This window comes from Callithrix jacchus, chromosome 9 (genome assembly GCF_049354715.1).
Source record: "Callithrix jacchus isolate 240 chromosome 9, calJac240_pri, whole genome shotgun sequence".
Taxonomy (NCBI): Eukaryota; Metazoa; Chordata; class Mammalia; order Primates; family Cebidae; genus Callithrix; species Callithrix jacchus.
Genome location: NC_133510.1, coordinates 75,243,597 through 75,270,551, shown reverse-complemented (window position 1 = coordinate 75,270,551; position 26,955 = coordinate 75,243,597). Strand labels below are relative to the sequence as shown.

Genomic DNA, 26,955 nt, shown 5'->3' with positions numbered 1-26,955 from the left:
TATACCTACTTTCAGATAATTCATCTGTCTAACATCTATCTATACATGTAATCTGTCTATATACCTACTGACCTATCATCTATCTGCAAACTCATTAATGTACATACTGTGTACCTAATTTATAGAAATAACCTACATATTGCATCTATTGAAACAAAAATTTTCATAAGGGATTCTCAACTCTTCATACTTAAAAAAACTGATAATCTACCAATGTTAAAATTCAACAAAATTTAAAAACATTTAAAAAAAGGAAAATAGGAAACCTGAGAAACTCTACAAAGATGAAAATTTAAAAACTATAGTAAACTGAGAGGCCAGGAACTTAATTGCTCTGCACAGTGACTATTTTTTTATAAAAATTTTATTTTCACCAACACTTGAAAAGGGATACGTAATATTTCCTTCAACATGTCACAAATAAAATTTATGATCTGCCCTCAGCTTACACAATTAACTTTTTGATATTTACACACTGGGAATGCAACACCAACTAATTTTCATCTATAGTTCTATTTCACCATTTTTGACAGCATTCCCAAGAACTGTCCACTAATTTAGAGTGTGTTTAAGTTACCATCCACATAAAACTCTCTGATACTCAATCATTATTCTCTTCAGGGCCTGTTAGCCTTACTCAAATTCGTCAAACACAGACTTCCAAACTAACAATATTTTCTTCCTTATAGCAAACTCTTTTTTTTCTTTTGGTTAGTACTACCACCTGGTGACCTGGAGAGTTTATATTGAACTTCTGTTTAATCCTCACCCTAATTAGATGAAGGAGCTGAGCAACAGGAAGTTTCTGCTACCTCCCTTTAGAAGCCGGAATCAGCTACACTCCAGGCCATTCCTAGTTTAGGAAGGAAGAATCTAATCTGTGATTCAAATGTGGTCTGAGTTCACAGAGCCCAGCACTACTTCTTAGCTTCTGTGTTGGCCTGTACTTATATCTTTAACATTAAGCAAGCGTTGTCATAGTTGCAACAAGTCAGGTTTTCCTAATCTGATGTTTTCTTACATCCAAAATAGTGAAGACCTCTTCACTGGTACTCCATTCCACATAACGACATTTGAAGCATTCCACAAATAATAGCTCAAATTGCATGCAATTAAGGGTGATATTATATATTTCAAACCACTTCCTAAGGCTTTAAGATGTGCCACATAAGAAGAGTGTAGGTTACTTTGAATTAACCACTCACCTTCATTGCACAAAATCTTGGAACTAAATTTCCTTTCTTTCCTCTTCCCCAAATTATCACCTCTTCATACTTAAAAATTGAATCTTTAATATTTCACGACTAGTGGAAAATAATGTAAAATGCTTATTTTCTATTATCTTAATTTAACTCCTTTATCATGATAGAACTGCTACGTTGCCTATAGTTGAAGCACAAAATAGACTTCATGAGTTCTGGGATAAAAAACACATGAGCAGCTCTTTACTTTATCAGTGGCTAATCAGCATGTTTGGTAAGAAAGGGGATTATCAGAAGGCTCCTCTAACTCTTTGTTCTCAGGTGGGAAAACATAGTAAGACAACTTAAAGCAATAAGTAATTAACCGAACATAAAGCCTGTATTAGTACCTGTATTCATATATTACTTATTTTAAAGATTTCTTTAGAGTTATTTTATTATAATAAAAATAAAAAGATTTTATTTTGAGTTTTTTGAGAAACAGAGTAGATAGAGATCTTTATAAAAATGAGGCTTTTACATTGATGCCAGAGGATTCAGTTTAATTTTTCTGTAGACTTGGTCTACCTCTCATTTTCTTTTCTGGTAGAAGAGAGTATTCCATTTTGGCTGAGTCCCTAACAGACTTTTCACATCTAATCAAAAAGCAAATAGTTTCTGTCGCCTTTAGCAGAAGCACAGTTATGCTTTAGCCATATTCCACTTCCTTTTAGAGTTGGCATTAGGATGTGTGTTTACAGATGGTTTGGGGCAGCCTAGGAAAGCAGTCAGTTTAGAAGATCAATGAATATGGTGGATTGTAAGCTAGTATACAGGAAATAATAATGATGTCTGTTTACTCTGGAGTGACCATACACATGTGCTGCAAAGGTAGAAAAGGTACAGAAATAAAATAATATTTATTTAAATAACATTTATTTATTGTTAGTTAATTCATGGAGCAAGAATTCTAATTCTATGTAACTTGATGGTCAATGTTCTTACCAACTAGGAAAGGAAATCAAATAATACAGACTTGGATTAGTGTTTAAAATGTAAGACAAAGAAGAAAGAGAGCAGAAATGAATTGTTTAGAATACAGAAATGATTAACAAATACATTTTAATAAAATTAAAAATAATATGAAGAAACAGACATAAAATAACATGTAGAGGTTGTAGTCCCATACTAGCTAAGCAACTTCAAGCAAATGGTTGCCAATAGCCATGGCATAGACTGGTCATGTTCAGGTATGTGCAGATAATAGTAGTCAGTTAAACGGCAGGCACCGGGCAGAGGCAGAGCTTCTCTCAGAAGATGATAAAAATAGCAATAAATGGATAAGGTTTTCTCAACATTGAGGCTCTACTTTGGCTATTTGCTTATTAGGAGAATATCAGGACAATACAATATTTTTAAACTACTGTTGCTGTCAAACAGATATCTGCACTTTCATGTTTATTGCGGCATTATTTACAATAGCCAAACATGAAATTAACCTAAGTTCCTATCAATGGATGAATGGATAAAGAAAATGTGGTACATATATACAATGGAACACTATTTAGCCCTAAAAAAGGAAATCTCATTATGACAACAAAGATGAACCTGGAGGACATTATGTTAACTAACATAAGCCAGTCACAAAAGGACAAATACCACCTAATCTCACTTACATGTAGAATCTAAAAAAGATGATCTGATTGAAATAGAGACTAGTATGGTGGTTGTCAGAAGCTAGGGTTGTTGGAGGAATAGGAGTTGGGATGATAATGGCCAAAGGATTCAAAATTATACTGAAAGAGTAATGTCAAGAGATCTATTGTACAGCATGATGACTATAGTTAATGACAATATATTATATTCTTGAAAAATGCTAAGAAAGTGGATGTTGTGTCTCACCATAAAAATAATGATATGAAATAATGCATATAATAATTAGCAATACTGAACCATTTCACAACATATATATGCTTCAAAACATTATGTTGTATATGATAAGTACATACAATATTATGTCAATTGAAAAAAATAAAATGGATCAAACCTGCAGAATAATGTCAAAATACTTTGCTTTTACTTTCTACTCAGAGCTGTCAGAGAGTAGGCATTAATATTAAAACATTTTCTCTTACAGAGATGAAACACAAATTTGGTACTGGAAGGTTACAAGTTTGCTTTTGATTTAATGCAGCACAATTTAAAAGTCTCTAAGAAAGTTTGCCATCCTTAAGAGCCACAAGCCTGCCCTTAATGCCTCAGGAGATTTGTACTTCTCATAAGTACCTGGTATAGTACCTCCTCATAAATCCTCATCCCAAGGACAACATCTGTGACTCCACCCTCAACAGATTTCTAAAGACCGCTCAAAGGAATGTATTAACTCAATCTCTAACCTTGAGCAAACCAACATATGCCTGCGGGAACAGTGTAGCTTGAAAATCCAGAAATATACTCTAGGCTTTTACTGGGTTATAATAGAAATGAGTCTGAAGACTCCCAACTTGTTACAGTTAAATGTCCTGAAAATGTTTTTAGACTCTTTTTAACATTTATCTGTGGCCAAGTGTTTCATAAACTAAGACTAATTTAGAGGTCTTTTGGATATAAATTTTTAAATAATTGCATGCAGAAAGGTATAAAACAGGAATGTTTCATGGTGACTTTTTTTTTGCATGTCTCAAGACTGAGCCTTCACTGATGATGACAAATTGATAATTAGAATCCCCAGCCTCAGAGATATGAGAAATGTGATCTTTTGGGAATGACCATGAAGCTCCTGGAAGGATTCACTGTGAGTCACTGCTTCTATCATGGAACAAACTACACCAGTTAGAAAGGCTGAGAGGATAACAAGCTAATTTTAATAACTTTTGGTCAATGGCAGAAGAGTGGAAGCACATAGTCAACAATAAATCTTAGTTTGCAATAAACAATTTTATCACTTTCAGGACTTCATAAATATTTAATGTTTATCCTTTGCAAACATATTCTGGTGGCTTAACAAAAGATAACTAAGAGCTATAACCATACATAGACACCACTCCCAAAATGAATCTAATACAAACAACTGAACGATCATCCTTCTCTCCATGCCCAGTGAGAGCAACAAACAATACATTTGAATCAACATTCTATTATTATTAATGCTCATAATTTCATTGTAAAACACAACTGAGAGAAAAATGTTTATACTGAGATTTGTATAGTACTATAATATAGAAGATAGGGATTAAAGAAAGAATTCTGAAACTAAGCATCCTTTCTAATATCAACATTTATAGAGCATTAGTATATTAGAGGGATCTAGGATCCTTAATCAGGTTTTTCATAGCAGTGTTCAGCTGAAGTGATGTAGTCCTATCGTCTGCATTATAGAATGAGAAAATCAAAACAAAAAGTCCGGTCTGCCAAAGTATTTCTCACAAAAGATTTATAGGTCATTCCTTCTCAATTTCATTTTTGAAAGATCAGCATATTACACATTTAAACAACCAGCTATCAAAGTAGAAAAAACTCCTTCTCATCTAGCCAGGGGCAGGGTGCACTTGCTTTTCAGACACATTATACTACTATTTTCTGCAATAAGTGAAAACATGATCAACATATGTTTTACCAGAGAAACCTTAAACAAGGTACAAGAGAGTCATCCAGAAGGCACAGAAGAACTAACAAGAACCATTCTGAAAAAGTCCCAAAAAGGCCAGATACAACCACAGTGTGAAATGTTGTTAAGGTTATTTTAACAATGCTGTTTCCATTTCTGAATCCTGGCTCAGAAATGAAAAAGCAAAATCTATAAGTTAAATTTTTGAAATGTTCTCGTAATTTTCTTCTTTAGCCATTGTCTTTTCAGTGGCTATTGTGCTGAATTCCCATGTTTCTAATACATCTCAAGTTTATAAGCTGTTAGACAAGTCAATAAAAGTGTATTTATTATTTTTTAACTTATTTATTCATCAAACATGGATTGTGCACTACTGATGACTGCTCACCAGTGCCTACAGGACTTCTAAGAGGGACAAACATAACCTCTAGACAATTAATGTCCTTATGCTTTTTAGTAAAACACTAATAACTTACAAAATGTAACTAGCATCTTGTTTCTTAACAAAGTTTCTGAACTAAATTGTAATAATTTGTCCTCATGATGAGTAAATTTGTAAGTTACTGGATTTTTAACAGAACAGTCTATAACATGATTTTTAAAATATGTTATGCACGCTAGAAAAGTATGCTGTGATATTAAAACACAATAGATTCGCATGTGTTTTGCAAAATTAAATATTACAAGAAACTGGTGACTAAATTTTAAAAATTAACATAGTGACTGCCCAGGGCAAGGAGGACTATGGTGATCATTGTAATGATGATGATAATGACGATGATGATTTATCCCTGTACTGCTATTGGGTATGCACAATTTTCCAAATAATTTCCCAAGTATTTTGGATATTTTAAAATAAAATACCATGTGAATTCACAACCCAGTGATATATACATTTATAACTTTAAAACATAATACTCAGAGCATGTTAAAAGCTTTAAATATCCAACCTGGTGATCATACTTTCTATTGTAAATCTTCTAAATATTCCATTTCTATCATATACTAAACTGATAATTTCAAAAATTAAGTAAGAATATTTACCTTAGGTAGCTGCCAATTCCACTCCTGAGAAAACTCAAATCTCTGATTTACCCAGATTGTGCCATGAGGCATTCATTGCTGCTATAATAGTTCTGCCATAAGTTTACCCTCTAATTTAGACTTTTTTCTGCTCTCATTCTCCTACTTCTAAACCTTTAACGTACATTTTCACTCTCCTGATGTTATTTCCTATAGGATATTTTGATGCTTTCCATAATCTTCCTAGGCCACACTAATTCTTTACTCTTTAAGACTTTCATAACATTTTATTAATAGCATGTATACACTGAAGATAGGCAGTATGCATCTTCCTTGGTAGATTTTGAGTTCACTGAAAACAAGAAATACATCTTGTTCACTTTCATATTCCCCAATATAACAATACTTTATCAAAACAAACAAACAAAAAAAAAAAAAAAAACAAGAAACAGATCGGGCACAGTGGCTCACACCTGTAATCCCAGCACTTTGGGAGGCTAAGGCGGGCGGATCACCTGAGGTCAGGAGTTCAACACTAGCTTGATAAAGATGGTGAAACCCCATCTCTACTAAAAACACAAAACTAGCTGGGTGTGGTGGTGGGTGCCTGTAATCCCAGCTATTCAGGAGGTTGAGGCAGAAGAATCACTTGAACCTGGGAGGTGGAGGTTGCAGTGAGCCAAGATTGTCATTGCACTCCAGCCTGAGCAAGGAAAGTGAAACTCTGTCTCCAAAAAACAAAAAAGCAAAAGCAAATGTGAACACCCAACAACAAAATATTTAGGCATTTTAGTCACTAATTTTAAAGTGCAAGCCATAATACAATGAAACTTGCAAGATAATTTATTGATTCCTTATCCACGAGCATTAAAAATTACAATATGTAAGGGTGGGTACAGTGCCATATTGTAAAGCAGTGTACACCTTTTCAAAAATGATGAAATAACATAATATTATAAGAACCCATGTACATAAAACCATAGAGCTTAACTTAGGGAATTCAATAAAGACAAATAATATTGTCATTGGAAAGCTCAAATTTGAAAATATGTTTATACTATAAAAATTGATTTATAAATCCAAAGCATATCTAGTCATAACTGTAGTATAATTTTTAGTAGAGTTTGTCAAAATGACTCTAAAATTTATATTGGCAAGAAATATATAAGATTCTGCATAAGAACAAGATAAAATTTGGCCAACTGCAACATACAATAAATTTAAACCTATTAAAACAATATGATTGTGGTGCAAAAAAGAACAAAGAAAGCAATTAAGCAAAATAAACATTCTCTAAAATATGAGCATTTGCATTAAAATAAATATATCATTTCAAATCCACTAAAATGAAAACCTTTAAATAAATAGGATTAAAATAATTGGCACTTATTAATGTTAAAGAAAATTAGACTTCTACTTCATTCTAAACATAAAAATTGATTAGCGAAGGAAGGGTTGAAGATACAGATATAAAACAAAAACAACCTCTTGAGAAAAATAGAATATTTTCAAATATTTTAGATAGGGAAGCCCTTCTAGGTGAGACACAACCAGAAAGCTATAAAAGAAATGGCTTGACATATATATTAAAAACCTCTTAAAAAATGGCATAGTGTTGAGTAAAAACTACTGTGAAGTCTATGCTACAAAAAGAAGGATTAATATCCAAAAACATCCAAAATATATAAGAAAGTATAGTAGGAAACACCTTTGCTCATTTTCTATTAGGTTTTTAACCTTTTGCTTTTAATTGGGTGATAATTCACAGAAGAAAACATATGAACAGCAACTGGATATGAAAGGATGCACCACTTCTTTTAACCAGTAATGAATAACTCTTATAAAATCACTTTTTCCAGTAGACTGTCAAAATCTTTAAAATATATACCATTTATTGTAATGAGAGATTTGAGGAAATTGGACCCTCTCAATATGGTTGATGGAGGGTTAAATTGGAAAAGCCTTCTGAATACAATTTCTAATACTTTTTTAAAAAGTCATATTCTTTGAACCCCAAATTCAACTTACAAAAGAAAATCTTAAAAAAATACACATACACAACAAAAGACTCTTCATGGACATTCACTGCCGTCTTGATTATAATAGTGAGAAATTAGAAACAATGAAAAGATCCCCAGATTTACTTTTAATCAATTAGTCAGAGAACAGACTTCTGTTCATAAAAAAAATCTGAACAATAAGAAAGCAGAAAGAAAAGATGGCTAGATAAATCCATGCCAAATATTTCACCTGTGAGGAGGATAAAATGGTGGGAATGAAGGGAGTAAAAGATTTCACATTGTATTTCTTTTGTTTTAGTCCTTTACAATTAGAACACATTCAGGCAAATTTATATATTTAAAAAACAACCAAATAAAGAATGACGAGAGCAAGTTTGCCTAATCCAACAACAAATACTGCCATGAAGTTAATAGTCTAAATAATTCATAATCAATTATCAATTCATGTAACAAATACATACAGGTGCAATTCTGTAGCAAACATTATGGTAGACAGTAGTAATAAATGATGCCACAAGGCCTTCTCCTCCACATCATCAGAGAATTATCAAGAACCCAGAAAAGCAAGTGGTTGAGCAACAAGGTGACAAGGTAACACAGATCCATAGAGTATCACCTTACTTTTGCTGGGAAGGACAAGGCCTCACTGAGGGAGGATGAGTAAAATCATACATTTTTTCAGTAAATGATAATACCCTCAACAGTCAAAAGGAATGAGGATAGCAAGAAATTTCATGTAATGGGCAAAGTCACTCTTACCTGAGGTCATGGACTCTGCTGTGCCACTGTCTGGGGTTGAACTACTGCCTTCACCCCTGCCCCAAAAGCTATGCAGCCTTAGCTAAGCAACTTAACCTCTCTTAATCTCAGTGGCTCAGCTGTAAAATAGCAACAGTGACCACATCCACCCCATTGGTTCCTTGACAAGACTGAAGGAAGTCATTCACAAAAGCATCAGAACAGTAATAGGTATATGATGAATATTTGCTAACCTTTTACGGAACCCAAAGAGTGTACCAGGCGTTCAGGAGACTGAGAGAAGGTTGATATAGATTGAATAGCAAAATTATGGAATATTTACCATACTAGAATGAAATATGAAGAATCAACTCCAAGTAGGTGCAGAGAATTTCCCTAAATGAATCTAAAGTTATATTTATTTACTCTTGCTATAATAGGAAAATTACCTCATGAGCAACAAAACAAATTATAAGTAGATATTCAATGAGATTTTCATGTTTTTCAGGTGAATTAATATAAATGATCATGAAATTATTTACTTCAAACTTTTAAGGCTCCCAAAATTGGAATTGAAAGCAATGTTCTGTCTCAGTAAAAAGGAATCTATCTACCAAAATTAAATAAAATATTTCATCTAAAGATAACTTCTATCATTTTCATTTAATGCAGATGAGTCAATAGATCTCTCCTTTTTTTTTTTTTTTTTTTTTTTTTTTTTGATGGGGTCTTGATCTGTTGCCAGGCTGGAGTGCAGTGGCATGTTCTCGGCTCACTGCAACCGCTGCCTTCCGGGTTCAAGCCATTCTCCTGCCTCAGCCTCTTGAGTTGCTGGGACCACAGGCATGTGCCACCATGACCAGCTAATATTTTTCTTTTTTTTTTTGCGTTTTTAGTAGAGACAGGGTTTCGCCTGTTAGTCAGGATGGTCTTGATCTCCTGACTTCATGATCTGCCCACCTTGGCCCCACAAAGTGCTGGAATTACCGGTGTGAGCCACCATGACCAACCAGATCCGTCTCTTTTATTTTCCATCTGGCCTCTGTCGCTATGCTATTACTACTTATTTGCTTTCTCACCATCATTTCAAACCCATACGGATTCACATGAACAACTGTTTCGAAACCCCTTAGTCCTTCTATATCATCTGGATCTTTTATTAGAATAAATACAATTATTTCTAAGAAGCAGCTTAGTGCTCTGGTTAATGGCATAGACTCTATAGATAGATCACCTGCATCCAGGCTGCAACTTAGCCATTTATCAGCTGTGTGACCTCTCTGAGCTTCCATTTCCTTGCACTTAAACTGGGAATAATAATAATACCTGTCTATGTATCTTATGAAGTTGTGAAAATTAAACAAATTACTATATATAAAATAGGAAAGCATTTGGCTTCTTAAAAGTGTTTAATAATTATTAGCCAATGATAACAGCTTTCTTTGAGTTTCCTGCCCTTACCTTGTGATACTCAATATCTCACTCTTTTTCTGCTCCTGTCTCAGCACATCATCACATTAAATAACTATCTTTCTGGCTTTCTGGACTCTCTAAACTTCTGTGCCAAAATAATCTTTCTGTCATACATAAAACTTTCTACAAAGTTTTCAGATTTTACTGCAGAGCAAAAGCTACATATTAATCATTATCTCTACACATGACTATCTCAACAGGCCTTCATATAGCCTGTTATTTCTAAACTTTTGCCCAATAAGATAGCATTATGGCATGAAAAAGCCTTCATTTATCTTTACTAGAACTGAGCCCCAGTTCTTACTACACAAATACATTCAATTGGTACAATTTCATTAGCAATTTCCTCGCTGATAAATTGTCCTTAGGTTTGCCATTTAATTATTAGGCAAATTTGTGCCTAAAATTGTTCATGCTTGGTCAGAATAAGGCACTGATACAGCGCCGCTCACCAAATAAGAACAATATTAGAAACCAATAAAAATGATTCTTGGTTTCTTTCATAGCAATAAAGAAGTCAGAGTAGTTTTTTAAATAGAAAAGCAACTGAAATTTTTTTCTTAACGTCTATATTACTTGTGTTCTCTCCTTTATACTACTTGTTTCTACAAAAACCAATTTCTGTAATTAGATCCCAAACATTGGCTTTGCATCTATCAAAGTAATTATCAAGTCTTCTATGTGTAAGCTCATTATTTTGATGGATTAGAATGCTGTAGTGTGTAATATGCTTTTTAACATATGGAAGAGAATTGAATTTTGATTGAATACATAAACTGTAAAAGCAGTTTCATGTTCCATGTATGAAACAAAGCCTATTACTAAGAAAAGTCATGTGTTAATATCAGCACAGGCATAACTAACCAGTTGCCCATGATTATCTTAGAAGAATATGTGGTAAATCATGATAACCAGGTAAGTAAAGAGAGTCACCCATGTCTTAATTGACAGCTTGTATAATTTGATTATTAAAATTAAAACTGTACTTGGATGTGAAACAGTATAAAATATTAAAGGGACTGAGTTTGTTTTACCTTTTAGTCTCAAAAATAGCTTCAGTTCATGAGCAACATTATTTTATTTAATGACTAGTTAAAGGAATAACTGATTTTAATATTATAAATATAGTTATGAAAATAACACAAATACTACTATAGTACAACTAAAATCTTTTATAAGATTGACATATATTTTGTCAAGAAAAGTTTTACCCAATGGAATATTTATTTCCGTTTTGCAGCATAAGCTTCTTAGAATGAATAACATTCAAAAAAATTTTAAAAATATATACTGTAAATAGCAGGGAAAAAATTGTCATTACTTGAAGGCATTTTCTATTAAAACTTAAATATGGCACAAGAATGATTTTATCGGGTTCATTAATGAAATTGGGAAGAGATTATTAAGTGCTAAATCTACTTGTGGAGAAAATGATCAAGCTTATCCTAATTTAGAAATACTCTATAGCTATTATTGACAGAAAGTTTGGGAGACTAAATAGAATTCATATCCAAAGCCAAAGAATATAAGATAGAAATAGATTTTTTAACGCCATAAATAAAAAACTTATATATACTACGTAGCTTAATAGAGGAAGTTTTACAGGCACGAATTTTTATTGGGGAGATCCACAGGAAAACGTACCTGGCTAGGCTGAAGGCATCGTCGATCAAACCTGCTCGGTTACTGACAGAAAGAACCTAAAGCCAATTAGAAAAAACAATAGGATAACTTAGAATTAAAATGGCAGGTGTTCACATATCAAAAAAAGATATTTGTAAAGCAAATCTGGAGTGTACCTCATGATTCCTGATTAATTGATCAATTAATAATCTCCAGTTCCTTAGGTCATAGTTGACTCTAAAATAGCCAGTTTGATTGATGTTCCCCAGCAGCCAGCTTCCTTTGTCCAAATAAGTTATTCTGTGATGTTCTGGAAACAGCATTTTTGGGATAAATAGATTTAAAAATTTAAGAGTTAAAATAGAATGAAGTATGTTTTCTTAACACCAGATATAACAATACCAATAATTAAAAGTGAATGTCATTCTAAATACCTAATTGAAACCTACTCTTTAATCACTTGCATCTAGAATTTGCTAGAAAAACCTTTAGTTGGTTACTCACCATCATCTCAATTAACTGTTTTCCTATAATTACCATTTTTATTCAAACCTCATTACATATACATAATCTTCTTTCTCAAAGTAAGTGTAACCTAGAAATCTACATCTATATTCAGGTGACTTCTAATTAGATCGTATGGGGATATGAGACTAGAATGAAAGAAGAGGTTTTAGACTCGTATTCTACTAATTTTACTCAGTACAAAAAGATTAAAACAATAGAGTTCATTTACTTAAAAGTCACTGTTGTATCTTGTTTTTTTTCTTGTGTTTTACTGAGAGAACTAATAAATAACAGACTTTTCAACATCATCAATAATGTTAATAAAATAGCATCATTTTACTAGCATTATTGTTCAAGATTTTTATATTTCCACATACAATTAGAAACAAAGATAATAAATTCTGCTTATTGGGATCACTTTGGAAAAATGGTAACTTGCTTATGCTCACCAGCTAATTTAATTAATATAACCCAGTAAAAACTAAAAATGATATTATAACTTCTTACGTATTTAACTCCTTCAAAAATGGTACACAGAGAGAGGACACTATTCACTGCACATTTAGCCTTTACTGACTCCACAGAAACACAGTTCACAATTCTAATGATTTTGTTGCTGATTTTCAGGACTCATGTTTTACAAAATTTACACAGTAAAGTTGACTTTAAATGTACACACACACACAGACATACATAGTCTGATAACTAGGAGGAAAAAATATCAAAACCACACGGGTCTACTCTAATTTCTACAATGACTCAAAACCATAAAAGGCATCACAGAAACCATAGGCCTCTGGTGTGAGTAGGGATACATCTCTAATTCTTACTCATGTCAAACGTTTTACACATTCAGACTCCAAAATAGGAAATAGATTTACGCTCTCATTTCCTTGAAGGAATACATTTACAGAGTACTCTCTCTCAAATAGAGACCACACAAGAAGAATTTATACCACAAAACTTACTGGGTGGACATTAATGACCATTCATTTCTCAGGTTTAGGATGAAGTGAACTAATTAACCCAATGCATGTTATAGATGATCAATTTTCAAAAATCTACAGTAAGCTGTAGATTTTATCATCTTATGCCATTGTTTCTCTTTGGTCCTTAATTGTAACCTGAGGGACAACTAATGGCCCTTAAGTTTCCTTCCAAATCTGATTCAATGGAAGAAGACATTTATATGTACCACATTTATATACTATACTTAATTCGTAGAACTCAGAGAAATAAATCATCAAATATTTTTTCAAAAATGCAAATAATTTCTCATCCCTGAAATATGATTTTATAGTTTTCAAAAGTTAATGTTTATTCAAACAATAGCTACAAAGTTTTAGAATGTCATATCAATTTTACAGATGTAAAGATGACAAACAACAGAAATAAGTAAGAAAATATAATTTTTTAAAATTAAAGGCTGGGCATGGTAGCTGATGTCTGTAATACCAGCACATTGGAAGGCTGAGGCAGGTGGATCACAAGGACAGGAGTTCGAGACCAGGTTGGCCAACATAGTGAAACCTCGTCTCTACTAAAAATACAAAAATTAGCCAGGTGTGGTGACATAAGCCTGTAATCCCAGCTACTCAGGAGGCTGAGGCAGGAGAATCGCTTGAACCCAGGCGGCAGAGGTTGCAGTGAGCTGAGACTGCGACACTGCACTCCAGCCTGGAGTGAGACTGACAAGAGTGAGACTCCCTCTCAAAAAAAAAGAAAAGAAAAGAAAACTGAGAATACTGTTTCCTTTTTATTATAAAAATCTTAGCATCCTTGAAGGCAGAATGAATTAATTTCTAAGTGTCTTCAGGGATACTAAGATTTTTATAACAAAAATTATTTAAACTATAATTGAATTCACTTGAGCTGAAAAAAAAGTTGACAAATTTTGTCTAAGAAGTATTTCTTTTGTTTCAAAAAGTTCCAATGTTAAAGCATCAAGTTTAATATATAAACACATAATTTAGATTTTTACAAGTTTGAAATGGTCATATGTTCCTGTAAGAGTAACTGTATTTTTAAGGTTTTTTCCTGTTCACATTTTAGACAACTAGAATAACTTAGTCCCATATGATCTGCTTGGATCTAGTTTTTAAACTTATTCAATTTTGACAACTTATAGATATGATATAGTCAAATTTAAGTGAATATGTATATTAAAATAGGAAAATAATTCCTGTACCTTCTACAATGTCTGACCAGAATAAGAAAGACAGGCTTCTATTGTTTTTAAGCATGTCATTATTAAATTTACTACTAAAACCTGAAGGTTATTACTGTTCATGAATATTTGTATGCCTTTGCTACAAATGAGATCGTTGGAGAAATGATTCCCTGAAAAATTTTGTAATAGATTTTTAAATATCTTTTCAGTTCTAGTTAATTATATCCCTAAAATGTTCTTCAAATGAACTAATGGCAAGCAATGAATTTTAAAGAGATCTTTTCCAATGGCCTAATGAGGTATGGTATTTGATGAGTATCATAATAAAATGTATGGAAGTTATATCTTGATGCTGGCAATAATAATTAAAAATTATATTTAGAATATATCCAAAATGGCACACGGCTTAGACTATTGAGGTACAGAGCAGTTGTAAGATTTCATATTCTATACTTCCTTTTGGAATAAAAATGAAAAAGAAATTAAATATCTCTACCTAATAATTGCTGGTTGCAAAGAATGGTAATTTAAACATTTTTTTAAAAGGTCAACCAGAGTAACAAGAGTAACAATATGAGACAAACTCAGGTAAAATAATACATTACTAGTTTTGATCACTGGACTTGGGAAAATCAAATGAGGATATTTTGTAAAACTTATAAAGAACCATGTGCATATAATCAAAGACATCACATTACATAACTGACAGATCTGCAAAGCAATCTACCATTGTATTAAAAGTGTGTGTGTGTGTGTGTGTGTGTGTGTGTGTGTGTGTGTGTGTGTTTGCAAAGTCAGGGTAAGGATAGGAAGCAAAGAAAGCCAAGTTCCTAAAGACACCTCCTTACTTAACCAACTGACTTTTTGAAAAAACTGCTTCTCAAGCCTTAATATCCTCATTTGTAAAATGCAGATATAATAGAACGCATTTGAAAGGCTGTGAATCTCGAGTAAGCCAGTGTTTGCAGAAAGCAATACCGCATTATGCTACTTTTCATGTTTGCTTAATTTTCAGGATCAATTTCTCTTCTATTTTAACATTTTCCTTCCTAACATTTTGCATTATATACATTCCTCTCCACTAACCATTAACTGAATAAATAGTCACTCAACATGCAAGCTACTACATATAAAAATGTCTAAATTTTTGGTATTTTCATAATAAGAATGAAAAATATAAACACTTCAACCTGTTTCCTAAAACTAAAAAAATTGGTTTAAAAATTATTTTTAAGGCTAAATGATCTATGCTTTACCTTGGCATTAAATAAATATCATCTAAAGTAGTTTCAAAAATTGAACTGTCAGGCTGGGCACAGTGGCTCACGCCTGTAATCGCAGCACTGTGGGGGGCTGAGGCAGGAGGTTTACCTGAGGGTGAGAGATCGAGACCAGCCCAACCAATATAGAGAAACCCTGTCTCTACTTAAGAAAAAACAAAAATGAGCTGGGCATGGTGGTGCATGCCTATAATCCTAACTACCTGGGAGGCCGAGGCAAGAGAATAGCTTGAACCCTGGAGGCAGAGGTTGAGGTGAGCCAAGATCACACCACTGCACTCCAGCCTGGGCAAAGAGTACAACTCTGTTTCAAAAAAAATAAAAAATAAAACAAAAATTGATATGTCAAGAATATATGATGATTCAAATCAAATTTATACTTTATATTATCCACCACTGATTGCCTTAATAACATGTAGATCAAAGCTATATCACTAATGACAATGAAAACTACAAAAACATTGACCTCATTGTTATAATTAAATATGGAACTGTTTTACACATATTTTTAAGAATTGGGCAGAATGTTTTCTTCATGCTTTTGTTGAGAAACAGCTTTTAGTTGACAATATTTTGAAAAAGAGGAGATAGGACAACATATAAAAGGAAACAAGAGTTAACAGTCTCTTCTCCTTTTTTCCTAATTTTTGTTTGCAGTTAGTTTTTTATTAGTCATCAGAATAAATTACTTCATTAAAAATTGAATACAATTAAACTAGGACTGAAAAGGCATAACAGGAAAGTGTTTTGTCTTTCAGATGATGCCTCTTGTAAACTGTAAATTTTTGTATTTACAAAGTTTTCAGAAAGCATTTCAGGAAACATTATCTTAGTATAGGGAAATCTGCAAAAGTTTCAACATTCTCAATGTGACAACTTTATATCTAACAGAATAGAGTGCTGCGAATGTGTCGTTTTTCATCAAAATGTTCAAGTCGTACATTACACAACTTTGGAGTTGAGGGCCTGTGCCATTCATATCATAGCCTGTGCAAATAGCGCCTCCTAGAGTCAGGTACTGCGCAAACTTTGCAGATGTATATAAAGACCATACTATCAAGATAGGTGATATTTTAGGCAAACGCATGGTTTGAATCAATACATTGTTTTATTCTTGAATAATAATGAAAGACTGTAAAGGAAAACTATTCTGCAAACATAACCGGTAGCTATTGGTCAAGGAAAGCTGGGATACTATTCTATTCTTTTTTTTTTTTTTTTTTTTTTTTTTTTGAGATAGAGTGTCGCTCTGTCACCAGGCTGGAGTGCAGTGGCGCTATGATCTCGGCTCACTGCAGCCTCCGCTTTCCGAATTCAAGTGATCCTGCTGCCTCAGTCTCTGGAGTAGCTGGGATCACAGGTGCGTGCCACCACAGCTGGCTAATTTTTGTATTTTCAGTCAAGATGGGGTTTCACCATGTTGGCTAGGCTGGTCTCAAACACCTGATCTCAAGTGATTCACCTGTCTTGGCCTCCCAAGGTGCTGGGATTACAGGCTTGAGCCACTGCGCCCAGCTTGAGATACTATTCTTGATGCTCTGTGAGGAATAAAAAGATATCATGAATAACAGCATGGAAATAACTAGAAAGTCAGAAGAAATGGACCCAGAAAGGTATCCACAAGAACTACTCATCCTGAATCCTTGTACTATCTAAAAGTGAAGTTTTGGGCTAATTCTGATGTTTGATTAGTATATTTACACTCTTTCAATTTTCCTATTTCCATTCCACCTTCCAAAGATAAATATTTTACTTTATTTCTGAAGATAGTTCTTTCTCAAACTTGTAGGAATCTTATGCAGAGATGACTTCTTTCTAATTTGATCATTATAACAACTCACTGCTCTCACGCATCACTTCACAATAACTTATGTAGATCAACAACTACATGACAGGAAAAGACAAATATAAAGTCAAATAATACAGGAAATGTGAATTCAGAATCAAGATACAAATACTAGTTCTAGTAAATGAAAGAATAGATTATAATAAACAATTTAAAAGGAAAAACACAATTTTTGAAGTATTTCAATGCATCACTATATTACATATCAATGTTTCATATACAGTATATATAAATGAAAGCATATGTTTTCATCATTGTCTTTATGTGTTAGAAATACAATAACCTGAAAATGTATGTAAACATCTACATGGAACTATAAGTGTTCATATTGCTAATAACCAGATTAGATTTCACTGTAGCAACTTTTCTTGCATGCACACATGTATGTACTTTGAGCACTTAAACTTCCCCTATAATAGCAAGGCTGAGGAGAAGAAACTGTATTTGTTTTCTAATGTATACTCACCCTATTTCAAATAAAAAAATTGTGGCTTTTTAAAATAAGGCTTATGAAAGAGCAAAATAATATCAATTAACAGCATCTGGGGAAGGAGTAGGAGAAACAATATCTGGGCACACTTGACTGTCTAAATCTAAATGAGATGTTACAAAAAGATGACAACTGGCTTTTTTCTAACTCAATGGAAAACAGAAATAAAAGAGACCTGTTTCACACTCTAGAAGGAAGGCTATAGATTGGATTCAAGAAATAGCTTTCTGACAGTAGATTGAAATAGGTCACTATCTTATTTGAAGATATTTAGAAAGAGAATAGAATCTCATCTCGCTCTGCTTCTTGAGGTTTGACCCCACATAAGAGATGGCTTGCTGACCTGTCCAAGCCCCCGACCTTCTGGCCCTGTAATTACATAATTCTATGGAGAATATTGCCTGTCTTATCCTTCAAAGAGACAGTCTGGTAAAGAGAAGACAGGTAAGTGGAATTAAAAATGAGTCCTGTGTTTCCAGTATTTGGCATACTGTTCTATTTGAGGTTATAATTATGTTTTAATTACATGTGGAGTTATAAAATAATACAACTGGAGGGGGACTCAAGATGGCGCTGTGAGAACAACCCAGGATTGGAGCCCGCGTTGAATTCGCAAACGGTGAGTCAGTGCTGCATTTCCAGACTGATCTTTGTTGCCCACAGAACGGGGAAACTCCCAAGTATAAAAAGACACGGGACGCCAGGCAGTAGGTCTGCCTGGCGAAGCCGGCAGCCGGGGCGGCTGCGGCCGGCCCTACCCAGCAATCCCCACAGGGCGCGCTTGTCCGGGTGCCTTGCTGAACCGGCAACCTGAGACTTGAGAGGGCTGGACTTGAGACTGAACGAGACTTGCACAGTAGCCCAGCCCAGGGGATTGCAGGGAGAGATCGTTTGGGATACCCAGTGGGACGAACAAAACCGCGATTTCAAACTATCCCGGGCAGACGGTCCGAGACGCTCTGTGGGGGAGGGGTGTCCACCACTACGGAGGCAACCTGCCCCAACTGATATACACGCCCACTGCTGAGGCAGCCAGCCGTTGCCGAGGCAACCCGTCCCTACTGAGATACACGCCCACTGCTGACGCAGCCTGCCGTTGCTGAGGCAACACGCTACAACGAAGAGACTCCGCCGCAGGGCGTGGCGGAGACCACAGCAGAGCCGGCAGGAACAGCGCGAATCACACAACAGCAGGGCGGAGCCTCGGCAGCCAAGCAGTGGCTAGTCTGCCTTTGAGCTGGGCAGGACACCTGATGGGACATCCAAAAATAAAGCCCAAACCCCTCAACACAGAGCATTTGAGAAAAAAAAAGGGTTGTTTAATGAGCTGTGTTGCAGCAGAATCAAACGTAGCAGCCTAACAGCCCTGAATGAACAACAGAGTGCACAGCTCAGCAATTAAACCCCTATAAAGTACAAACTGTCTCCTCAAGCAGCTCCCTGACCCCTCTATATCCAAAAGACTGTCATTAGGCAGGCATCATCCTGGGACAAAGAGAGCAGAAAAAGAAACTGGTAGCATCCCTCGCTGTGCCACGGCTACTAGAGGTGCACCCCAGACAAGCAGGGTCTGGAGCGGACCTCAACAGTCGTACAGCGAAGGGGCTAGACTGGTAGAAGGAAAACCAAGCAACAGAAATACTTCATCATCAACATTCTGGGTGTCCACTCAGAGACCCAAACGAAAAGTCAGCAACTACACAGACAACCAGCGGACAAATCCACAAAGATGGGAAGAAACCAGCGCAAAAAGGAGGAAAACACCCGAAACCACAACACATCGCCTCCTAGAAAGGACCAAAACTCCTCACCAGCAAGGGAACAAAGCTGGACGGAGAATGACTGTGACGAAATGACGGAATTAGACTTCAGAAGATGGATAATGAGAAACTTTTGTGAGCTAAAAGATCATGTATTAAATCAATGCAAAGAAACTAAGAACCTTGAAAAAAGATTTGAAAAAAGATTCGAGGAAATGATAACAAGAATGGATACCTTAGAGAGGAATATGAATGAATTAAAGGAGCTGAAAAACACAATACGAGAACTTCACGAAGCAAACGCAAGTTTCAATAGCCGAATTGACCAAGCAGAAGAAAGAATATCTGAAGTCGAAGACCAACTCAATGAAATAAAACGAGAAACCAAGATCAGAGAAAAAAGCGCAAAAAGGAATGAACAAAGTCTACAAGAAATGTGGGACTATGTGAAAAGACCTAACCTACGTTTGATAGGTGTACCAGAAGGGGACGAAGAGAATGAATCCCAGCTGGAAAATACTCTTCAGGACATCATCCAGGAAAATTTCCCCCACCTAGCAAGACAAGCCAACACTCAATTGCAGGAAATACAGAGAACACCACAAAGATATTCCGCAAGAAGAGCAACCCCAAGGCACATAATCGTCAGATTCAACAGGGTTGAAATAAAGGAGAGAATACTAAGGGCAGCCAGAGAGAAAGGTCGGGTCACCCACAAAGGGAAGCCCATCAGACTCACAGCAGATCTCTCGGCAGAAACACTACAAGTCAGAAGAGAGTGGGGGCCAATATTCAACATTCTTAAAGAAAAGAACTTTCAACCCAGAATTTCATATCCAGCCAAACTGAGCTTCAGAAGTGAAGGAAGAATAAAATCCTTTGCGAACAAGCAAGTACTCAGAGATTTTGTCACCACCAGGCCTGCTTTACAAGAGCTCCTAAAAGAGGCACTACACATAGAAAGGATCAATCAGTACCAGCCATTCCAAAATCACACTGAATGCTAAAGAGCTTCAACATAATGAAGAACCTACAACAACTAACAGGCAAAACAGCCACTTAGAATCAAAATGGCAGTATCAAATTCACACATAACAATATTAACCCTAAATGTAAATGGACTAAATGCACCAATCAAAAGACACAGACTGGCAAATTGGATAAAAATCCAAAACCCATCAGTGTGCTGTATCCAGGAAACCCATCTCACATGCAAGGATACACAAAGGCTCAAAATAAAGGGATGGAGGAAGATTTACCAAGCTAATGGAAAGCAAAAAAAAGCAGGAGTTGCAATTCTCATCTCTGATAAAATAGACTTTAAAGCAACAAAGAGCAAAAGAGACAAAGAAGGCCATTATATAATGGTATAAGGATCGATACAACAAGAAGAGCTAACGATCCTAAACATATATGGACCCAACACAGAAGCACCCAGATATATAAGGCAAGTTCTTAATGACTTACAGAAGGACTTAGACTCCCACACAATAATAGTGGGAGACTTTAACACTCCACTGTCAATACTAGACAGATCAACCAGACAGAAAATCAACAAGGATACCCAGGGCTTGAACTCAGACCTGGAGCAAGCAAACCTGGTGGACATTTACAGAACTCTCCACCCCAAATCCACAGAATATACATTCTTCTCAGCACCACATCACACCTACTCTAAAATTGGCCACATAATTGGAAGTAAAGCACTGCTCAACAAATGCAAAACAACTGAAATCATAACAAAGAGCCTCTCAGACCATAGTGCAATCAAGTTAGAACTCAGAATTCAGAAACCGACCCAGAACCGCACAGCTTCATGGAAACTGAACAACTGGCTCTTGAATGTTGACTGGGTAAACAACGAAATGAAGGCAGAAATAAAGAAGTTCTTCTAAACCAATGGGAATGAAGACACAACGTGCCAGAACCTCTGGGACACATTTAAAGCAGTCTCTAGAGGAAAGTATATAGCAATAAGTGCCCATATGAGGAGAATGGAGAGATCCAAAATTGACACCCTATCGTCAAAATTGAAAGAGCTAGAGGAGCAAGATCAAAAAAACTCAAAACCCAGCAGAAGACAAGAAATTACTAAGATCAGAGCTGAGCTGAAGGAGATTGAGACACCAAAAACCCTTCAAAAAATCAATAAATCCAAGAGCTGGTTTTTTGAAAAGATCAACAAAATAGACAGACCACTAGCCAGATTGATTAAAAATAAAAGAGAGAACAACCAAATAGATGCAATAAAAAATGATAAAGGGGAAATCACCACAGATTCCACAGAAATTCAAACCATCATCAGAGAATATTACAAACAACTCTATGCACATAAACTAGTAAACCTGGAAGAAATGGATAAATTCCTGGACTCCTCTGTCCTCCCAAGCCTAAACCAGGAGGAAGCTAAAACTATGAATAGACCAATAACAAGGTCTGAAGTTGAGGCAGCAATTAAGAGCCTACCTCACAAAAAAAGCCCAGGTCCAGATGGGTTCACAGCCGAATTCTACCAGACACACAAGGAGGAGCTGGTACCATTCCTTCTAAAACTATTTCAAACAATCCAAAAAGAGGGAATCCTTCCCAAATCATTTTATGAGACCAACATCATCCTGATACCAAAACCCGGCAGAGACCCAACGAGAAAAGAAAACTTCAGGCCGATATCCATGATGAACATAGATGCAAAAATCTTCAATAAAATATTGGCAAGCCGATTGCAACAGCAAATCAAAAAACTTATTCATCATGATCAAGTAGGATTCATCCCAGGGATGCAAGGCTGGTTCAACATACGGAAGTCTATCAACGTAATTCACCACATAAACAGAACCAAAAACAAAAACCACATGATTATCTCAATTGACGCTGAGAAGGCATTTGACAAAATTCAACAGCCCTTTATGCTAAAAACCCTCAATAAACTTGGTATCGATGGAACGTATCTCAAAGTAATAAAAGCTACTTATGACAAACCAACAGCCAATATCATACTGAATGGGCAAAAACTGGAAGCATTCCCTTTGAAATCTGGTACTAGACAAGGATGCCCTCTCTCACCACTCCTATTCAATATAGTACTGGAAGTTCTAGCCAGAGCAATCAGGCAAGAAAAAGAAATAAAGGGTATTCAAATAGGAAAGGTGGAAGCCAAATTGTCTCTATTTGCAGACGACATGATTGTATACCTAGAAGACCCCATCGCCTCAGCCCAAAAACTCCTGAAACTGATAAACAACTTCAGCAAAGTCTCAGGATATAAAATCAATGTGCAAAAATCACAAGCATTCGTCTACACCAATAACAGACTTAAAGAAAGCCAAATCAAGAGCGAACTGCCATTCGCAATTGCTACAAAAAGAATAAAATACCTTGGAATACAACTCACAAGGAACGTAAGGGACCTCTTCAAGGAGAACTACAAACCACTGCTCAACCAAATCAGAGAGGACACAAACAGATGGAGAAACATTCCATGTTCATGGTTAGGAAGAATTAATATCGTGAAAATGGCTATACTGCCCAAAGTAATTTACAGAATCAACGCTATCCCCATCAAGCTACCATTGACTTTCTTCACAGAACTGGAAAAAACCACCATGAACTTCATATGGAACCAAAAGAGAGCCCGCATAGCCAAGTCAATTCTAAGCAAAAAGAACACGGCGGGGGGCATCACACTACCGGATTTCAAACTATACTACAAGGCTACAGTCATCAAAACAGCATGGTACTGGTACCAAAACAGAGATATAGACCAATGGAACAAAACAGAGGCACCGGAGGCAACACAACATACATACAACTATACAATCTTTGATAAACCTGACAAAAACAAGCAATGGGGCAAGGATTCCATGTTTAACAAATGGTGTTGGGAAAACTGGCTAGCCATGTGCAGAAAGCAGAAACTGGACCCCTTCCTGACACCTTACACTAAAATTAACTCCAGATGGATTAAAGACTTAAACATAAGACCTGGCACCATAAAAACCCTAGAAGGAAATCTAGGCAAAACTATCCAGGAAATAGGAGTAGGCAAGGACTTCATGAACAAAACACCAAGAGCATTGGCAACAAAAGCCAAAATAGACAAATGGGACCTAATGAAACTCCACAGCTTCTGCACGGCAAAAGAAACAGTCACTAGAGTGGATCGGCAACCAACAGAATGGGAAAAAATTTTCGCAGTCTACCCATCTGACAAAGGGCTGATATCCAGAATTTACAAACAACTCAAGCAGATTTACAGGAAAAAAACAAACAAGCCCATTCAAAAGTGGGCAAAGGATATGAACAGATACTTTACGAAAGAAGACATATATGAGGCCAACAATCATATGAAAAAATGCTCATCGTCACTGGTCATCAGAGAGATGCAAATCAAAACCACATTGAGATACCATCTCACGCCAGTTAGAATGGCGATCATTAAAAAATCTGGAGACAACAGATGCTGGAGAGGATGTGGAGAAAAAGGAACACTTTTACACTGTTGGTGGGAGTGTAAATTAGTTCAACCATTGTGGAAGACAGTGTGGCGATTCCTCAAGGCCTTAGAAATAGAAATTCCATTCGACCCAGCAATCCCATTACTGGGTATATATCCAAAAGACTATAAATCATTCTACTATAAGGACACATGTACACGAATGTTCATTGCAGCACTGTTTACAATAGCAAAGACCTGGAATCAACCGAAATGCCCATTGATAATAGACTGGATTGGAAAAATGTGGCACATATACACCATGGAATATTATGCAGCAATCAGAAATGATGAGTTCGTGTCGTTTGTAGGGACATGGATGAATCTGGAAAACATCATCCTCAGCAAACTGACACAAGAACAGAAAATGAAACACCGCATATTCTCACTCATAGGTGGGTGATGAAAAATGAGAACACATGGACACAGAAAGGGGAGTACTAAACACTGGGGTCTATTGGGGGGGAAAGGGGAGGGCCAGTGGGAGGGGGAGGTGGGGAGGGATAGCCTGGGGAGAAATGCCAAATGTGGGTGAAGGGGAGAAGAAAAGCAAAGCACACTGCCATGTGTGTACCTACGCAACTGTCTTGCATGCTCTGCTCATGTACCCCAAAACCTATAATCCAATAAAAAATTAAAAAAATAAAATAAAATAAAATAATACAACTTTATTTATTTTTATTTTTATTTTTGTTGTTGTTGCAGAAAGGTGATTTTATTTAGGCAGACAAAGAGAAGGAAAGGAGAAGAAGAGAAAGGCTTCCACTAAGAGTATGGAAGTGGATTCCAGAGGGGAAATCCCGGAGGCGGCTCCCACCATATGGAAATAATACCATTTTAAACACTTAAGATTAGTATTACAAATACTTATTTTTAAGTTTTCTCTTTAACATTAAAGAAACAAATAAATTTAGTAATTACATAAACAGACTGAAATGAGACCATTTAGAAACTATACTATATCTAATTTTATAGGGGTGATAATCATTCTCTTATATTCCTTTCTAATTTGTCTTTATTCACATTTTATAACAGCTGAAACCAGAGGTTAAGTTGCTAAACAATTATCTGAAACGAGATAGTTCCTCAGGGGAGAATATATAGTTTACCTGATTTGTTAGACACCCAAATAATTGCTTCTGAAGACACATGGCTTCTATTTCCTACCACAATAGTTAATGGAATCTGCCACAGGTAACTGCAAAATAAAAGAGAAGCTTTAAGAATAAAAATAACTATATCAAAACAAAAACTAAAAACATTTCCCATGTGCCTTCTTTGTGATTTTTATTACTCTCATTAGGTGAACTAAAAAAATTCCAGTCATAAAAGTAAGGCGTAAGTCAGAAAGATGAAGTCACTCTTTCAATGACATTAAGAAGACTTGGCCTCTAAGAATTTAATTTCAGTGCAAAGAGAACTGCCAACAAAACCATTTATCTTGGAAAATAAAGATTTGCATTTTGCATTTGAAATAAAAAGTAACTAATATCTATACATCTGGGCCATATTGATTAAAGTCTAAATATAACTCCTTTCTACTTGTTTTTATGCTAGAGTAAGACACATTTCAGTGGCTTCATGCATTTACATTTTAATAGTCTCCTTATTTATTATCTAATGACTCTGTGGGACTCTATTAAGGTACTTTACAGAAAAGTTCATATGGTATATCTAAAGTTGCTCAGAGGAAAAGAGAAAAACAAAACTAAACTAATCAGATTCCCCTACAATCCAGATAAGCAGAAAGAATATTGTGGGACACACTTAATGCTCTGTTTTGTGAAATGGCATTTCTAACTTAATTTGTCAAAGCATCCACCAACAGGCAGGGACCAATGATGAATCTCAGCTACTAAAGAGAAGCATTTTGTAACATTTACCTTTTTATGGGATTAAAAATTGAGGCCTATACTTATACATGAAGTAATGTCAGTTTAGTCTCAGATGAATGGCCAGAGATATGCTGGATGATTTTACAATAAGTCCAATGATTATGTTCCTTTTCTTTCTTGAAATATAGCCAGATTATTTCAGGCTATCATTTCACCATTATCAATAGGGTAGCCAAAAATTCCAGTATGGAAAAAAATTTTTTTCTATTTTAGAAATGTAAGAAGAGACATTGTGCGACCTCAATAGCTGTGAGAATAAATGAAGAATTGAAAAATGTTCAGGAAACATGCATGAGGGTAATAAACATTATAATGAATATGTCTTCTTGGGGAGTAAGAGAGGAAGACATCTCCTATGAATCTGTAATGTGGAATTTGACTGTTCTATTATTTCATGTTTTGCATTCACAATAAACAGAACTCAGCAATAGTAAAGAGCCCAATGGAAAGTTGGAAGAAATTCATAATTTTATACTTTTATCTCCAGTATGGAAAGTCAAAATAATATGTTTACCATTCTTAAGTTTAAAACTCTATGCTATACTTAGTGAAAAAATATTTTGGAGTGCCAACTATGTGGAGATACTATGCTATACTAATATGGACTCCATACAATCCCTCAGGTAATAAAACAGTTCATAGTAGCAAACTCTATATTGACTCTTCAGACAGTAGTTCATGAACAACAACCCGTGTAAACTGTTTAACAAATACTCCCAAGATTCCAACATAGGATTAAGAATATGCCCCAGATATTTAATGACAGATTTGCTGTGAGGAGGAGACCAAAAAACTGATATATTTCATTAACAACTCTTCTCTAAAAATAACGGATCTCTTTTGGTTAAT

At 35.3% G+C, this 26,955-nt stretch overlaps 1 protein-coding gene across 1 annotated transcript in view; it reads right to left on the bottom strand.

Moving 5' to 3' along the window:
• Nucleotides 1–26,955, bottom strand: part of TRHDE (thyrotropin releasing hormone degrading enzyme) — a 422,303-nt gene that overhangs the window by 86,619 nt on the left and 308,729 nt on the right. The window contains exons 10-12 of the mRNA XM_035257033.3: nucleotides 25,321–25,409; nucleotides 11,843–11,976; nucleotides 11,688–11,743 (exon numbers count right to left, since the gene is read on the bottom strand). Coding sequence (XP_035112924.1) covers nucleotides 11,688–11,743; nucleotides 11,843–11,976; nucleotides 25,321–25,409 — 279 coding nt within the window. The remainder of the gene's footprint in view (nucleotides 1–11,687; nucleotides 11,744–11,842; nucleotides 11,977–25,320; nucleotides 25,410–26,955) is intronic.